Below are 18,535 nucleotides of genomic sequence, written 5' to 3' on the forward strand. Positions count from 1 at the left end.
CAGTGGAGAATCTGATGTAAAGAAAAGTGATGTAACTGCCAGGGGGACAATGAGTGAAACAGGGAGGTTAGAGAAGTGAGGAGCAAGGGTGTCCATCCCGTGTCTGGCCTCAAGGGACTGCTTTTCCCACCTGTCCAACCTCCTCAAGAGACACTCTGCACCAGTATCCATGGGAGAATTCTTCTCTCGCTTCTTGCAAGTGCTCATTGAAAATGTTCTCTGTACCTACCCCCTGAAACCTCTCTAATGAGCTCTACGAATCTTCAATACTTGAAGAAAATTATGGTAGAGACACAGCTTGTGAGGGCTTGAAATATTTTAATGAGCCCATGGTGTATTTGAGGCTGAGATCATGAACCTCAGGTACTGACAAGAGACTCAACAAAGCTCTCAAGTAGCCAAAGTCAACAGCAAAACCTTGAAGTTCCTCGAAGCATTAATGGGCCCCACTGAGGGCTGTTCCTGACAAAGCCTCCCCAGGGACTCGTTAGAGCAGATAATTGGAGGCAGTGATGACATGGAGGCCAAGGCCCTGTGCAGGTGGCTCTGATGGTGAGAAACACCTTGGTTTGCTCTCTGAAGCAGAAAGGAGAAGCCATGACCTCCAGGCAATGGGAAGAGGGGTCCTGTCCCTCACACACGGCTCAGGGCTCTTCCTGGGACCGTGGGATGTGGGTGTGCAAGGCCGAGGGAAGGACAACACTGGTACAACAACTTCCAGCATCCCCATGGGGCTGCAAGGAGGCAACGAGGCCCCAGCACCATGAGGACGACATGTCTTCTCATGGACCTCAGTGGCAGAGACAACTGCCATGGCCAAGGAGACAGAGACCTGGGTTCTCTTGGTGCCTTCCAGCCTTGCCAGCACCCTTTGCCAGCTCCACCGCAGGCTGTTCTACATGGTCTTACACCTCAGAGAATCACAGAATCAGAGGATGTCCTGAGTTGGAAGGGACTCACAAGGATCATCGAATCCAAGTCCTGTCCCTGCATATGACAGCCCCACAGTTCACACCATGTGTCTGAGGGTGTCGTTCAGTCTCTTCTTGAACACTCTCAGGTTTGTAACCATGACAGCTCCCTGGGAACCCGTATGCTGAACATCATGTCCAGGAGGAGATTTTGAGAGACACTGTCAGAGGCTTTACTGAAATCCAAAAAGATCACGTCGACGGGTTTCCCTTGGTTGACTAGGTGGGTAACCTTGTTGTAGAAAAAATTAAGTTGGTTGGGCAAGACTTTCCTCTCATGTACCCGTGCTGGCTGGGACCAATGACTGCGTTGTCCTTCAGATGTTTTTCTGTAACTCCCTGTCCCTCTTTCCCTGCAGCCTGTAGACACCCATGTCACTTCCCACCTGCTCTCACCCCAGCATTTCTGTCCCTTCACTGATGTGTCTGCACCCTCACTGGCTGTTCTTTGGAACACAAACCATGAGCTGATCCAGCTCCCTCTGGGTGGCCTCTTGCACCATAGCACTGCCCTTACAGTGACATTTCTTCCTCCTGATAACCAGTCTTCATCTTCCAAGTTACACTTTGTGACTTTTTTTTTGCTCTCCTCCTTTTTTCTGCTACCAAGGAAAGCTCGACCATCTCAGAAACTGCCCTTCAAGCTGGGAACACAACCCATCAGTCTTCTTGTGGTGTTCCATCTCAACAAAGAGAAGTCACCTCACCGTGAGCTCCTAAATCCCAGGACTGCTGCTGGCCTTTTAGCTTCTCTGATGGACACGACCATGTCCCTGCTGCTGTCTCGTCACGTACTCAGGTGGAATGGACATGACAACGCGTCTCCAAGGCCTCTTCCTGGGTAGGGCCTGTGGATACTTAGGCCGAGGTTCTTTCCCAGCCATGTCCCTGCTGCTGGGCTGTCACCTCCAGAGAAAAACTGACCTCACTGTCCCCTTCACAGCCACGTGCTTCTTACTGGATTATGAGTGTCTGAGACCCAACTGACCTCAAAATACCACACCCATCCATCACCCACCTTGTGGCCCAGGACCTGACCAGACAAAAGTACGCTTGTTGTATGAATCTGATGAAATCTATTTCTTACTAATGGAGAATGAGAGAATGGAGAAACATTCTTCACAGGAAGTGCTGTATTCATGTTGACACGTTTTAGATCTCCTCCTCTGCCTGTTTATTTTTTTTTCTTCTTCATACGTATGTTCGGTTTTCCAAAACCTCTCCAAGGTAAAGATTCATTGAATCATAGAATAACTCAGATTCGAAGAGAGCCCTGAACATCATCTTGTCTGACTCTCCTGTTCAAGTCAGGGTCAACCATGTGAGGTTATTCAAGGCCTCTGCCCAGCTTTGCATCATCCTCAAAAGAGCTGCTAGTGCACTCGTCACATCATGCAGGGAGAGAATAAACACATTCAACAGTGTTTACCCAGTGCTGGTCACTGAGGGATTTCACCAGTAACTGGTTGCACAGAAATATTTGTACCTTTTACGACATTTGTGCTTGATCATTCAGCCAAGTTCTCACCCAGCGTGCACTTCTTCAGCCCAGACAGCACCAATCTGGCTATAAGGACACCATGGGAGACCATGTCTGAAGCCTTGCAAAACTCCATGTACAGGACATACCCTCCTTTCCCCTGCACATTTTGTTTCAGCAATCCCTTTCTTCTCCTTCAAGTGCTTGGAAATGCCTGTAGGAGGACATGACGAATCCCCTTCCCAGGGACAGAGGCAGGCTGAGCAACCTGCAGTCCTCTCAGTTCTTGTTCCTGCCCTTCTTGAAGATGGTTTTGATGTCTGCCTTTTCCGAGGACCCCACAATCTCTCTGGTTGCTCTGGTGCTTTCAGAGCACAACCCAGAATCACAGGCAAGGTTGACATAGCAGACAGGAGCACTTGCAATGAGGCTGTCCAAGGTAGCTAAGATCAATCTCTATGGACCAGTGGGGTTTGTTCCTGGAGTCACACACAGAAATGTCAGGTTCTGTCAGGTGTCCACATCTGAGCTGGCCTCATGGACTCCTTATGCACCCAGGGATGCTCAGAGTCTGTCCCTTTTATGCACAGAGGCAGGAGTCACAGTGTCCCTCTGGCCTCCTGTTGCCACTCCCAAGGGATGGGAGGCACCTCAGCCCTGTGGTGTGTCACCCCGCTCTGCACTCATCTGAGATGTCTCACGTCATGAGGAATAGATACGGGGACCTCAGTTCAAGGAAGAACATCCCAGTGCTGCATTCGGGTGATTTCCTATGGGGTGTGCTTCCTACCATGAAGTGACCTCAAGACCTCACTGTGCCACAGGCCTTCATGGAACCTCAAGGAATAGTTGATGGTGTTTGTGCTCACTTGCGTTTATGTCACATCACATACATGACGTGTGTGCTCACATCTGATGTCTACAATGCAAACAGGGATTTCTGACCTACTCATTCCGTGTCCCTCTGTGGGTGAGAGGCCAGTGCTGGCAATGGTGGTTGTGAGGGGCCAGTGCATGATGATGCCCTGGGGCAGCTTCTGTGGGGTGTCCAGTGCACAGGGGCACAGCCCAGCCCCTGCTCTGCTGGTCCTGCAGGTCTCTGGCAGGAGGCCTGGCTGTGAGAGGACACTGCTGTGTGCCCAGCCCTGCACACACACACTGTGCAGCTGTGCCCTGGTGTTTTGATCTTCAGGCCACATTCTCAGAAGGTTCTTGAGAAAAAATTTGAATGAAGACCTAAGCCTTTCACCTTTCTTGTGGAAAGGCTGTTGTGAGGCCAGCTCTGTCACAGCAGTGCCCATTGCCTGTCCCTGCCTGCGCTCACAGGACTGACACACAGCAGGACGGTGACCAAGCTGCCAGAGCACTCAGGCCTTGCACCAACACAAGGGATGAGAAGGAGAGTGTGGGAGTGGAACGAGAACAGCTCTGGAAGGCCAAGCGCTGCTGCTCCCTGGCAGTGCTGCCAGGCTGGACTCTTTTCCCCTCCTCCCACCCACACAGGAATTTTCCCTGAACCTCCAAAAAGGCCTTGGAAAGGATATAGTGAAAAACAAGTTACTACAGGAATGTTTATTTTGTTTAAGAGAAAAGGAGAGCATGGCTCCTCATTTATACAGCCAGTGGTTATAAAAGAAAAGCAGAGAGAGAATTAGAAAGGGCATGACAACATTAAAACAATAAAAAACCAAGCAATAACAGAAAATCCAGATGACAGGCTGGTCCTGCAATTAGCTACATTAAAACTGCTATGTAGAAGCAGATGGGCAGTTTATTGCTTCAGAAAACAGTAAGATATGAGTTTCCACAGGGCATCCTTGAGCTCCTGGTTCCTCATGCTGTAGATGAGGGGATTCACTGCTGGAGGCACCACTGTGTAAAGAACAGACACCACCAGGTCCAAGGATGGGGAGGAGATGGAGGGGGGCTTCAGGTAGGCAAACATGCCAGTGCTGACAAACAGGGAGACCACGGCCAGGTGAGGGAGGCACGTGGAAAAGGCTTTGTGCCGTCCCTGCTCAGAGGGGATCCTCAGCACAGCCCTCAAGATCTGCACATAGGACACGACGATGAACACAAAACACCCAAATCCTAAACAGGCACTAACCACAAGGAGCCCAGCTTCCCTGAAGTAGGAGTGTGAGCAGGAGAGCTTGAGGATCTGAGGGATTTCACAGAAGAACTGGTCCAGGGCATTGCCTTTGCAGAGCGGCAGTGAAAATGTATTGGCTGTGTGCAGCAGAGCATAGAGAAACCCAGTGGCCCAGGCAGCTGCTGCCATGTGGACACAAGCTCTGCTGCCCAGGAGGGTCCCGTAGTGCAGGGGTTTGCAGATGGCAACGTAGCGGTCGTAGGACATGACAGTGAGAAGATAAAACTCTGCTGCAATGAAAAAGACAAACAGAAAAAGCTGTGCAGCACATCCCATATAAGAAATGGCCCTGGTATCCCACAGAGAGTTGGCCATGGATTTGGGGAGAATGGTGGAGATGGAGCCCAGGTCAAGGAGGGCGAGGTTGAGGAGGAAGCAGTACATGGGGGTGTGGAGGTGCTGGTCAAAGGCTATGGTGGTGATGATGAGGCCGTTGCCCAGGAGGGCAGCCAGGTAGATGGCCAGGAAGAGCCAGAAGTGCAAGAGCTGCAGCTCCCGTGTGTCTGTGAACGCCAGGAGGAGGAACTGGGTGATGGAGCTGCTGTTGGACATTTGTTGTTTCTTGCCGTGGCGACTCTCTTCCAAAAAGGAAATGACATCTTAAAATCAGGACATACTCCTCTGAGCAAAGCCACTCCATTTTTCATTCACACCCAGCCCCATTTGAAATGCATTTCGTTTCTCTGCTATGTGCTGGCAGAGTGTGCTGCGAGGAGCAGGACCTCTGCCCGTCTGGGGCCCAGCAGCCAGCTTTGCTCGGCTGCAGTGGGGACACAGGGGGAGCTGGTTTGAGAGCTCTGATGTTCACAAGCAATGTTATGCACTGTTAATGAAAATCTTCAATATCTGCTCTCATGACACTTAAGAGCATGGGCTGCAGAGCGGAGGCTTAGTGTGTCATTATTATGATTTTGTCCATGTTTTTAATTTTCCACCATCACATCTCATGACTAGATTTTTGTAGGGCTTGAGTTTCTCATATATATGACTGAAAATGTGAAGAGTCTTGAGACAGGACAGGCAAAAGGGCTCATCTCTCTGTGGCTCAGTGCAGAGTCAGGAGAGCAGCTTTTACCCATTTGCCCTGTGCTTTCACCTGTGCTGCCTTAAAAACAACTTCATAAACAATCCTCTCTTTAAAAGAAAACCCCAAACTGGACTCGTACTGGAGCAGGGAGCCCTGTTTGAAAGGGCAGATCTGCAAACTCTTCTCTGCCCCAGCCCAGAGGTGGAGATGTGATGGAGAGAGCAGGACACGACCCCTCACCCAGACAAGCAAAGGAGTCTGAGCAGTGAGTGCGGACCCCAAGGAAAGGCTCAGCACTCCTGGGACCCTACAGCAGAGCTGGGCCTTTCTGGGGGCAGCTGGTGAGCCCAGCAGGACAGGCAGAGCAGAGTCAGGGCTCCTGGAGATGGGATGTGCTAAAGGGACAGTCAGATCATTGCCCAGCAGACAACCCCCAGCAGCCACCTGCAGAGCAGGAGCAGAAGAGCTCCTGAACAGCCCCTGCTCTGCTGCCTGGAGCTGTCCCTGCCTGCAGCTGTGTCTCTGTGCCCAGGTCTCCTCCTGTCAGTGTCACAGACCCCATCCCAGCCACTGTGTGCTCAGCTCTGCCCTGCAGACCCCTCCCAGCAGCCGGGCACTGCCCAGGGGCAGCTCTGTGTGGGCCGGCTCTGATCAGAACATCAGACCAACAATAATGAGCATGGAAAAGTCATGCTGATGATGTCTGGAAGCCAGGGTGTGTCCATTTCTGATACTCACAGGTTTATTCACTGCTAAGAACCACAGATTTGGAATTTCAGTGAATCCTCCTGAACTGAGACGTTAATTATTGTGTCCCATTGGCCTCATAGACAATCTAGAGTACGAGACCGATAGAACAGGATCCTTACTTTTGACAGAGCCCCTGTCTTGCTGTGCCTTTCCAAAAGCCTCTGAGGAATGTCCTAAAGTGATCTGGAGCTATGAGCAGCTGCTTCCCAAGCAGAACCCACTCCATACCTAGACCCTGCCCAGCCAGAGGTTGCTCCTTCCACCCACAGCTTCTCCCCACAGCACCGTGGGGATCTCCCCAGGCAGGCTGAGCGCTGACCCTGGCAGGCGGCAGAGTCCCTGCCCCGGCACAGCCCTGGGGTGCAGGGACCCTGCTCTGCAGGACAGCCCTGGGCACCCTTGGCTGCAAAACCATCTGCTTTGATTTTCAAAATTGCTGAACAAAGTTCCCCTCCATAGGGATCCCACAAGCTGTGGCTGTTCCAGCTTTAGGAGATGCCTCCAGGAGCTACAGCTGCATTGCCCTGCACCCAGGGACTTACCATAGCAAGGCTGCAAAGATTTCTCCTCCAGCGAGCTCTCAGTCATCCTCCCAATGCTGACCACCTTTAATCTCTCTCTGCCTCGCTCGTCTCCCTGAGATCCCCAGGCAGAGCCCTCAGCCCTGCTGCGCTTTGCAGAGGAGCTGCTCCTGGGCAGAACTGTCTCTCTGCAGCGCTGCCGCTTGCCAGGAGCTCCCTCTGTCCCAGGAGCCCAGCCCAGCTCAGCAGCACAGGAGCAGCCCAAGGCACTTTAATGACCCCTCTGGTGGGTTTGGTGCTGAGGCCATGAACATCAGACCCTGAGAGGCAGTTGAAGAAACCTGTCAAGAAGTCCAAGTCAGATTCAAACTCCAAAGTTTCTTGTAATGTTAATGGGTCCCACTGAGGAACACTACTGAGGAAATGACCCCAGGGTCTGGTTAGAGAAGAAAACTGGAGGCAGAAATGACAGATCAGGAAAAGCAAGGTGAAGGTCTCTCTGATGCTGAGTAAAACTGGATGTGTTTCATTAATCAAAGGGCCAAGCCCTGACCCCCAACCCTGGGAAAGGAGATCCTGTCCCTCCCACATTGCCCAGGGCTGTTCCTGGGACAGTGTGATGTGGGGCTGTGCAAGGCCAAGGGTAGGACTATGGTCCGACACCTCCCAGGTTCCTGGCTGGGGACAAGGAGGCCATGAGGCCCCTGTGCTGTAAGGACAAGGTGTCTCCTCACAGGCATCAGAGGTGGAGACAACAGCCACAGCTAAGGGGAGAAGCAGCTCATGTCTTGTGGGGGCTTTCAGCCTCTTTACATCCCTTGATCATCTCCACGACAGCCTGTCCTATGCTGTGGCATCCCCTGCACCTGTTTCCCTGCAGGCTGGAGACATCCCCCCTGCTGCCCCACCTTGCTCTTGTCTGAGCATCTTCCTTCCTTTGCTGATCTCTCTCCATCCTCCCCAGCTGTTCCTTGAAGCACAAAGCCTTGGGCTGATGCAGACTGCCTCTGGGTGACCTGCTCCACCACAGCACTGCCCTTCCACTCACATTCCTTCCTGCTCATGTCCAGCCTGTACCTCCCCAGCTGCACTGTGTGCCATTATTTCTTTCTCGTGCTCTTTCCCACTATGAAGAAAACCTCCACCATCTCTGAAACCACCCTTCCAGCACTCTCAGGCTACTCCTACACTGCTGCAGCCTCCCCAGCGCTGCTGGGCCAGAGCAGCCCAGGTTCCTCAGCATCCCACACCATGTGCACAAGGTCCTGAACCCTGCCTTGGCAGAGCCCTACACTCTCCAGTTCCTCCCTGCTTCTCCAAACTGGGAAGCCGCACACTGACACACACCCGTGTGTGTGGGGTCACACCAGTGCTGAACCGAATGGGATGAGAACTCCAGGTGTCTGGGTCCCCACGCTCCTCCTCATGCAGCCCCGTGTGCAGCTGCCTTGGTCATGGTGAGCGTGCAGCACGGGCTTGTGTGGCGGCCCTTGTAGTGCCCAGGCCCTTCTCCTCAGGGTCACTGCTCAGCGTGTCAGGTCCTGCTCTGTCCTGATGTTTGGAGTTATTCTCCTGCCCCGATACAGGACTGGCCACTTCTCCTTTTGAAACTTAGGAGATTCCTGATGGTAGAACCCCAAAGTTTCTCAAGGTCTGGACTCTCCCTGCACTGCTGCAGCCGCATTCCCTCCAATTCCAGCCAGGGCAGGGACCACTCACCCAGGGAGCCCCCGGTGCCCCCTAAAGAAAAGCGGCCTCAGCTTGCAGGACTCTCCTGAGCCCAGAAAGAGGCCACTAAAATGGTAGCAGTAGCAGGGTTCCATCAAGAGTTTATTCAAGAAAAAGGAAATAATTTCCAATTTCCCTAGCACAGTCTTTCGGTGCTGCTCTTCTCTTCCTTATGCTGGTGCCTCTCCCTGACTGCTGTGCCCCACTTTCGGTGGCACCACATTGTTGGGGGGCATGGCCATGTGCCCCCACAGGCTTTGTCATTGGTGCCCTCACTCACAAGGGAAAACCCATCTGGTCACTCTCCACATAAAGGAGCTCCATACATCCAAGCAACTTCTTCACTCTGAGGGAATCCTACTGCTGATCCTTCCAGCCCGTCTCTCCTGAAAAGCCTGTACCCAGCCATTGTAGCACCCCAAGCTGTGTGACTTGTCCCACCACGCCTTGGCGGTGACTCCATGGGTGTCAAACAGCACAGGCTGCATCTTGTCCTGGCTGTGCCCTTGGCTGAGGGCATCAGTGCACAGTTGGGCTGTGGCACCTCAGCTGTAGCACCCGGCCAAGCTCTGAGAGTTCTCGGGAAATCTGGTTGGTATCAAGAATCCAGGTCCCCATGTGTGCAAAGGTTTGACTTCAGAGCAGAGCAATGTCACAGTGGTTGGCAGATGGAAAGTTAGGGCTGAAATTGGGCAACAGGAGAGTGAGGAAGCCCTGCTGTCCCCAAGGCCAGAGAGAAACAGGGCTGGGAATGACAGACCTGGAAGGAAACGTGTGTTTTATCAGTGGCGTCTCTGCTGCCCCTGAGGTATTTGGGCAGACGTGTCACTGATCTCTAGGAATGACAAGGTGCTGCCGACAGGCCCAAGGTGACAATGGTTTGTCTGTTCCTTGATTGTGTTATCAAGGGGGTGAGAACAGGGTGGTGAAAAGAAAAAAAGGAGATTTGGAAGTGTAGCTATACGCATGGACACCTGGCGTGATGCGCTTCCTATTCAAGGGCTGCCCTACATCTCCTGGATAGAGAAGGGACAGATCTTACGATGCTTCAGAGGTGGGAATGAGTTTCTTGCACAAAGGCACCGAATCTGTCTGCAATGCTGTCTGGGGTGTCTGTCCCACACTCACTGTGGATGGGGATGGCTGCCCTGGACAGGACCATCGCTGTCCCTGCCCAATGCATGTAGGGGTGTGTGAGAGCCTTGGCACCTCACGTAACACTGCAGGCCTGTAACTGGCATTAAAGGGAATAACCGCCCTGAATTTGATTTGTCAATAGAATTATAGAATAATTTCAGCTGGAAGAGACCCTCAGGATCATCGAGTCCAACCGTAACCCAACTCTAGCACTAAACTATGTCCCTAAGAAACCCAATTGAATGTCTTCTAAACACCTCCAGGAATGGTGACTCCACCACTGCCCTGGGCAGCCTGTTCCAGTGCTTTTCCATGAAGAAATGTCTCCTAATATCCAATCTGAACTTTCCCTGGCACAACTAGAGAACCTTTCCTCTCCTCCTATCACTTGCTACTTGGGAGAAGAGTCCAATACCCTCCATGCTACAATCTCCTTTCAGGTAGTTGTAGAGACCGATAAGGTCTCCCCTCAGTCTGTTTTTTTCCAAGCTAAACAGCCTCATGTCCCTCAGCTGCTCCTCATAAGACTTGTGATCCAGGCCTGTCACGGTCCATTCGGTGATGGACTCGTGATGCTTCATTTACCTTGATCTTGAAGTGCAAACTTAAGGCAATCAAAAAGCCAAGAGGTTGTAATTCAGTCATCAATATTTCTTTATTTATTTTGCCTGTAAAGCGGCATGTGATAGAGAGAGTGGAGAAAAAGGAAAGAAAAGAAAAGGGGAAAAAAAAGGGTTGGCTACCACTACGAGATCCAAAGGCGTCCCTATGGTCTCAGGTGCCGTGAGAAGAGTCCTGCCGGTTCTCCATTGTGATCCGTGATCCTTTGGTGGGGAGAACTCAACGATGTCCTGTCGGGAATCGTCTTTCATGCTTCTTCACCCCGCTTTGCTCCTATGGATTGAGGCCAATCTCTACCTTTGTTTCGCCATCCAGGCTTAACTGCACAGGCCTGAAGAGTCCCCGCTTCGCTTGCCAGAACCCGTCTGTGCCTGCATCGCCTCAGTTCAGGGGTCTCTTACTGGTCCATTGGGTGACCTCAAGACCTTCGTCAAGCCTCTGCCCATGCTCTTCTTCACTGGCCTTAGTAGCAGGGAGGAGGTGGGGGCAAGTTTGGCCGAGGCAGCAGGTGAAAATCCATCTTCTGCACAGCAGCTATAGTCCCCAGGTGGGAGAGACCTGTAGAACACAATTCCTTTTAGGAGGTGGGGGCAAGTCCGGCTGCGGCAGCAGGTGGAATCCGTACAGCAGCCATTGTTACCTGTAGCCCCCGGGTTGGAGAGACCTGTACAACACAATTTTTTTCGTCAGGCCTCTCTCCAAGTCATTGTCCAATTCTTTCTATCAGGACATCTGTTCTCCAAGTCCCTGATGGTGATGTTCAGGCAAATACTGTTCTTCAGACTGACTCTTTCACCTTCCAATCCCTGATTTCTGTGATTCTGTGAGATGGAGGGGCCAGGAGAGGGAGATGTGAGGAGATGGATGGATGAGGAGATAGAGACACCAAGAGAGAAAGGGTTGGGTAGGTAGTGGGTGAGGAGATGGGGATGGACAGATGGATGGAGACACGAGGAGATGGAGACACCAGGAGATGGAGATGGAGGGGCGAGGAGGTGGGTGAGAAGATGGGGATGGACAGATGGACAGATGAGGGTGGAGACACCAGGAGATGAAGAATGAGGGTCAGGTGGGTGGTGGGATGAGGAGATGGAGGGATGGCCATGTGGAGGGACGGATGGATGGACAGATGGATGATGGACAAGTAGACACTGGCCAAACAGATGCCCCCTGATGGGCCCTCCACCCACTCACACGTCTTGTTGCACAACACCAACTTCCTGGTGGCCCCAAAATGGATCCAGATGAACTTCCCTGGGAGAGCAGCAGTGGCCACTGCTCCTGGCAGGCCCCGCCCACAGACCCCGCCCACAGGCCCGACCCCTCCACTCACCAATCAGGAGGAGTTGACGGGAGATGTTGGGATCTTGGGTTTTCCATCCTCCAGATGAGGTTGGATGAAGTTTGGGATATGTTTGAGGGTCTCAGTTGGGATTCAACACCCTCCAGGTGCGACAAAGTTGGGGAGATCTTGGAGTCTTGGGGTTCAACGTCGTCAGCGTGAGGTGTGACAACACTGGGGGAGATGGTTCAGGTCTTGGGTTCTCCATGCTCCCAGGTGAAGAGGGATGAAGTTGGGGAGATGTTTGTGGATCTTGGTTGGGGTTCAACATCCTGCAGGTGGGACAACACTGGGGAAGATGTTGGGGGTCTTGGGGTTCTCCGCCCTCTAGATGAGGTGGGACAAAGTTGGAGAGATGTTTGGGGTCTTGGTTGGGGTTCAACATCCTCCATATGATGTGGGGTGAAGTTGGGGAGATAGTTGGGGTCTTGGGGTTCTCCACCCTCTAGATGAGGTGGGACAAAGTTGGAGAGGTGTTTGGGGTCTTGGGTTCTCTATTCCCCAGGTGGGACAACACTGGGGGGAGATGTTGGTTCTCAGCTGGAGTTCAACCTCCTCCGGGTGAGGTGGGGTGAAATTGGGGGAGATGTTTGGTCTTGGGGTCCAACATCCTCTAGATGAGGTGTGGTGAAGTTAGGGAGACGGTTGGGGTTGAACATCCCCAGGTGAGGAGGGGGTAAGTTTGGGGAGAATTTTTGAGGTCTTGGAGTTCAACACTCTCCACATAAGGTGGGATGAAGATGGCGGAGATGTTGAAGTCTTGGTTCTGGTTGGCCCAAGGGGTCCAGGCATGGGACATCTGGGCCTGGGTGGCCCAGTGGAGCTGGAGATGGGACGTCGTAGGACTTGGTGTCCCCAAAGTGTCCAGGGATGGGATATCCTGAGTCTTGGTGGCCTCACCGTGTCCAGGGATGGGACATCTAGGCCTGGGTGTCCCAAAGTGTCCAGGGATGGGACGTTTTAGGTCTTGGTGGCCCAAAGTGTCCAGGCATGGGACATCCTGGCCTGGGTGGTCCATGGGTTGGGGCATTTAAGGTCTTGGTGGCTCAAGGGAGCTGAAGATGGGACATCTTGAGTCCAGAGAAGGGACGTCTTTGGTCTTGGTGTCCCCAAAGTGTCCAGAGATGGGACATCTTGGGTCTTGGTGGTCTAAGGGGCCCCAGGATAGTACATTTTCTGTATTGGCGGCCCAAAGTGTCCAGAGATGGGACATTTTATGTCCCGATGACCTAAGGCTTTCAGGGATGGGACATCTTGCACTGAGTGGCCCAAGGTATCCAGGGATGGAAAATTTTGGCTCTTGATGGCCTAAGGGTGCTGGAGATGGGACATTTTGAGTCCAGAGATGGCACATCCTTGGTCTTGGAGGACCAAGGGGGCTGGAGATTGGGCATTCTGCATCTTGGTGGCCCAAAGTGTCCGGCAATGGGAAATCTTCGGTGGAAGGATAGGACATCTTGGCCTGGGAGCTCTGGGGCTCCAAGGGTTTGGACATCCTGGGTCTCGGTGGCCCAAAGTGTCCAGGGATGGGACATCCTGGGTCTTAGTGGCCCAAGGGGTCCAGTGATGGGACATCTTGGTCTTGGTGGACCAAGATGACTGGAGATGGTACATCCGGGTCTTGGTGGCCCAAAGTGTCCAGGGTTGGGACTTCTTGTGTTCAGGAATGGGACATCTTGGCCTGGGTGGTCCAATGGGCCCAAGGGTTGGGACATTGTAGGTCTTGGTGGCCCAAGATGCCTGGCGATGGGACATTTTGGGTCATGGTGGCTTAAAAGTTCCAGATATGGCACATCCTGCATCTTGGTGGCCCAAAGTGTCCAGGGTGGGTTATTTTGGGTCCAGAGATGGGACATCTTGGATCCAGGGATGGGACATCTTGGATCCAGGCATGGCACATCTTGGTCTCAGTGGCCCAGAGTTTCCAGAGATGAGACATCGGAGGTCTGAGATGGGGCATCCTGGCTCACAGTGGCCTTGGTCTTGGTGGCCTAAGGGGTCCAGGGATGGCACATCTTGGCCTGGGTAGTCCAAGGGGTCCAAGGGTTGGGACATTTAACATCTTGGTGGCCCAGGATGGCTGGAAATGGGACATCTTGGGTCCAGAGGTGGGACATTCTGGGTCTTGGTGGCCGAAGGGGTCCAGGGATGGACATCCTGCTCTGAGTAGCCCAGGGGATACAGGGATGGGAAATTTTGGCTCTTGATGGCCCATGGGGGCTGGAGATGGGACAATTTGGGTCCAGGGATGAGATATCCTGGGTCTGGGTGGCCCAAGTGGTCCAGGGATGGGACATCCTGATCTTGGTGACCTCATAGTTTTCAGGGATGGGACATCTTGGTCTTGGTCACCTAAGGGATCCAGGGATGGGAAATTTTGCCTCCTAATGGCCTCGCAGAGTCCAGGGATGGGACATCTTGTTGGCCTAAGGGTTCCAGGGATGGGACATCAGGGGTCTGGTTGGCCCAAGGTGGCTGGAGATGGGACATCTTGGGTCCAGAGATGACACATCTTGGTCTTCGTGTTCCAGAGTGTCCAGAGATAAGACATCTTGGTCTTGGTGGCCCAAAGTGTCCAGGGATGGGACATTTTAGATCTTCGTGGCCTAAGGATCCAGAGATAGGACATCCTTGGTCTTGGTGGCCCAGAGTTTCCAGGGATGGGACATCTTGGCCTGGGTAGCCCAAGGGGGCTGGAGATGGGACATCTTGGGTCCCGGGATGGGACATCCTGCATCTTGGTGGCCCAAAGTCTCCAGGCATGAGACATCTTGGATCCAGGGATTGGACATTTTAGGTCTTGGTGGCCCAAAGTCTCCAGCCATGAGACATCTTGGATCCAGGGATGGGACATTTTAGGTCTTGGTGGCCCAAAGTGTCCAGGGATGGGACATCTTGATCTTAGTGGCCCAAGGTTGCTGGAGATGGGACATCTTAGGACTTGGTGTCCCCGAAGTTACCAAAGATGGGTCATCCTGGGTCTTGATGGTTTCATGGGGTCCAGAGGTGGGATATCTGGGCCTGGGTGGCCTAAAGTGTCTAGAGATGGGACATCTTGGATCCAGGGATGGGACATTTTAGGTCTTGGTCTCAAAGTCTCCAGGGATGGGATATCCAGATTCTGGCATGGGACGTTCTGGCTCTTGGTGGCCCAAGGGGTCCAGGGATGTGACATTTTGGATCTTGGTGCCCTAATGGGTCCAGGGACAGGAAATTTTATCCTGCGTGGCCCAAGGTATCCAGAGATGGGAAATTTTGGCTCTTATTGGCCTCACAGCTTCCAGGGATGGGACATAGCGGCAGAGAGAGCGGTTCCGGTAGCAGTGCTGGCTACGGCAGCATGTCCGGCTGCGGCCACATCTTTTCTTTCACCAGGACCAGGTCACGGTGGAGTGGCCACCTCCCTGTCCTGCCAGAGGATGCAGCTCTGCAACCCCTGCCCCGCTTTTAAAGGGGTGCCTGGGCAGGGCCCTTTGTGACATCACCAGTGACATCACAACGCCCCACTGTGGCAGTTGCACATCCCCCTGAGATCCAGAGCCTTCAATAGGGCAGTCGATGGCTCCTTCGCACCTTTTGTGCCCCACTGTGCCTGTCCCCAGGTACACACCAGGGTGGTACCAAGCTGCTGACAGTCACATCCTCCCCTGCCCCGGGCAGGGTGACTTCACCTCCACCAGCTGGGGGGCAGGAGGGGTGGGACCCTCAGTCAGTTGACAGGGTTCTCAGCAAAGGAGGTGCCCAGAGAAGCTGAGAAGCTTCTGGACTATGTTGTAATATCCACAGCCTGTCACGTCCTGCCCTCAGGTATGAGTGCGGAATGGAGGGAATGCAGGTTCTCGTTTTCCTGTTTCTGGAAGAGTTTCATCCTTGGTGGAGAAGGGAGCTGAAGGTGTAACGGGTAGGACTTCATGCTCTGTGAATGTTCTTTTGGATTATGCCACCTTGATACCAGTTTACTCAGTTTATCAAATGGTAAGTAAGCCCTCCATTATATCTCCGGGAACTCCCTTTTTAATTCCCAAACCGCACCATTGTTGTTGGATCTTAGGTTGTTCCCCCTTTCCTCTTCTAATATGCGGATGCTTCTTTCTTGGAGCACCGGTAGCAGCAGCAGTACTGGTAGAAAGGGACAGATTCTTGACTTCAACATGACACATTCCTCTCGACCTTTCTTCTAGGATTTTTACAGGGCCATATTTCCTATTATAATGTATCAATTCTTGTGCTGCTTCCCCCCACATCCACACCTTTTTAGTATTTGGTTGGTTGGGGGAAGTCAGGGCAGGGGTGAACAGTGAATCAATGGCAGTGTCAGGTCAGTCCCTCTGGCTCCCACTTCTGGTACCCTGGCTTCTGATCAAACCTTCCAACCTTTCTACTGGGCTCATCAATGCGATTGTCCTTTGAAGGTTTAAGTGTCTCTGGAAGTCCCCTTATCAAGGGAGTCATCATGTCAGGACTCACTGGCAGCATCATTGAGGATTCACATTCAGGAATCAATTTTCTTTCATGTATCATTTGCAAGCAGGCTGCTTTGTGTGCACTTTCTAGCAATTGATCAGGTGTGCCAGTGATTGCCAGGGGCTCTCCCCTATCTAAAGGGCTTAGCCCTCCAGCCCAATAAGCAGCTCGCTGGGTTAGGGACCATGGGGCACGTCTGTCACCAGTTGTTAAGAAAACCTCACGCCTCCAGTAACCATTAGCTTCCTGTTCACTTAAATGAATTTGGTCTCTCCCAGTTAGAGATATGTGCCACACGTGCTCCGTTTCAGGTTCTTTAGGGAGGCGACCATACTCTTTCTTTAGTTTGCCAGCTCGGTGTCAGTGTAAGGTGTTTGCTTAGTCGTAATGTGAGGGTCAGTATCCTCCTCATTTGCATAAAAATATTCTGTTTTCACTAAGGGTCTCACGTGTGGGTATTCCTCATCACGTTTTCTCGTCTCCTCCAATTCTTTCTGAGGGCAAATTTGATTTATTTATTGGATACTTTTCTCCTCTAGCTCCCGCTCCCTCAGCTCTCCTGTGGTTTTTAAACATTCCTCCTTTAGTGTGGCTTTTAATGAGCGTTTTTCTCCCCTCTCTTTTACTAACTGTTGTGAACAATTTCCTAATTATTCTTCTAAACTAGAGGTTGTTTTTTGCGAAATCTGCACCAGATTTTCAAGGGATTCTATAATTTTGCTTTCATTACTATGTTGCCTGAGGCAATCTTCAATCACTGTGACTGGGCTGGCTCCTAGGACAGCACAGACTACAGCTTTGTTTTTATCTGAAGTTAGACTTAGTCTATAGAGAAATCACTCAGCCCACTACACTCTGTAAATTAGCCCAATTATCATGAGCCCAGTCTTCTCTGGGTACGGAGGGTCGAGGCCCATACTTTGCTAAAAGTGTGTAGAACGAGTCTTGATCTTTCCCTAACCAAAAATTTGATTATCAGCCTTTTCAGTCATTCTTATTATGAAGGGACCAAACCCACTTCAGGAAGGGACAACTTAGTCATACAAAAGCACAGCAACTGCTGTGTCACCCTTCTCTTTCCCGAGTGGTTGAAGGGGCCAAAAATCTGCTATGGGAAGGCTCAGCATAGTTACGCGAAGACACAGGATTGCCCCTTCACTCTCCCTAGCAGGCAATTCTCATCAACATGAGAACAACACCCGTTTTTGCACTTTGAGATCTGAGAGACAGAGCCCTCAACTCAAGTTTGGAGCACTCAACATCAAGGGGTGTGTGGTGTGCGGGAAATCTGAATCGCCCCCCTTGCTTTCTGGACACCTCTCACCTTACCGGGTGGAGGGCCAGGTGTGGATGGAGTGAAACTTTCTTCCCCTATTATAGACCACACAGTACTCCTTTGTTTACTCAGAATCCAGTCCATGACACAAATTTAATGTCACGGTCCATTCGTTGATGGACTCATGATGGTTCGTTTACTTTGATCTCAAAGCGACCAAAATGCCAAGGGGTTATAATCCAACCAACCATTGTTAACTTTATTATTTTGTCTGTAAATCGGCACGCGATAGAGAAAGTGGAGAAAAGAGATAGAGAAAAAAAAAGGGGGAAAGAGGATTAGCTACCACCACGAGTTCCAAAGGCATCCCTATGGTCTCAGGTCCCGTACAGCGTCCTGCCGGTCCTCCGTCATGACGCGTGATCCTTTGGTGGTATGAGGTCCATGATGTCCACTTGGGAATTGTCTTTTATGCTTCTTCGCCCCGCCTCGCTCCCATGGATTGAGGCCAATCACCGCCTTTGTTTCGCCATCCAGGCTTAACTGCGCAGGCCCGAAGAGTCCCCACTTCGCTTGCCAGAACCCGACTGCGTTGCCTCGGTTCAGGGGTCTCTTACTGGTCCGCTGGGCGACATCAAGACCTTCGTCAAGCCTCTGCCCATGCTCTTCTTTGTTGGCCTTAGTAGCAGGGAGGAGGTGGGGGCAAGTTTGGCTGAGGCAGCAGGTGAAAATCCATCTTCTGGACAGCAGTTATTGTCCCCAGGTCGAAGAGACCTGCAGAACACAATTCCTTTTAGGAGGTGGGGGCAAGTTTGGCTGCGGCAGCAGGTGAAATCCATACAGCAGCTATGTAGCCCCCGAGTTGGAGAGGCCTGTACAACACAATTCTTTTCGTCAGGCCTCTCTCCAAGCCATTGTCCAATTCTTTCTATCAGGGCATCTGTTCTCCAAGTCCCTGATGGTGATGTTGAGGCAAATACTGTTCTTTGGACCGACTCTTACAGGAGGTCATGGAGAACACACAGCCAGGCTCTTCACCATGGTGTGTGGTAGAAGAACAAAAGAG

General features: G+C 52.1%; 1 protein-coding gene across 1 annotated transcript; it reads right to left on the reverse strand.

Annotated features, from left to right (window-relative positions):
• Positions 1–4,291: 4,291 nt before the first annotated feature.
• On the reverse strand, positions 4,292–4,810 carry LOC136000334 (olfactory receptor 14J1-like; the record flags this gene model as incomplete). Its single annotated transcript, XM_065654112.1, has 1 exon — positions 4,292–4,810. A coding segment is annotated over exon 1 (519 nt), but the record flags the coding sequence as incomplete, so codon positions are not given.
• Positions 4,811–18,535: the final 13,725 nt, after the last annotated feature.

This window comes from Caloenas nicobarica, chromosome 32 (assembly GCF_036013445.1).
Source record: "Caloenas nicobarica isolate bCalNic1 chromosome 32, bCalNic1.hap1, whole genome shotgun sequence".
NCBI classification, from domain to species: Eukaryota; Metazoa; Chordata; class Aves; order Columbiformes; family Columbidae; genus Caloenas; species Caloenas nicobarica.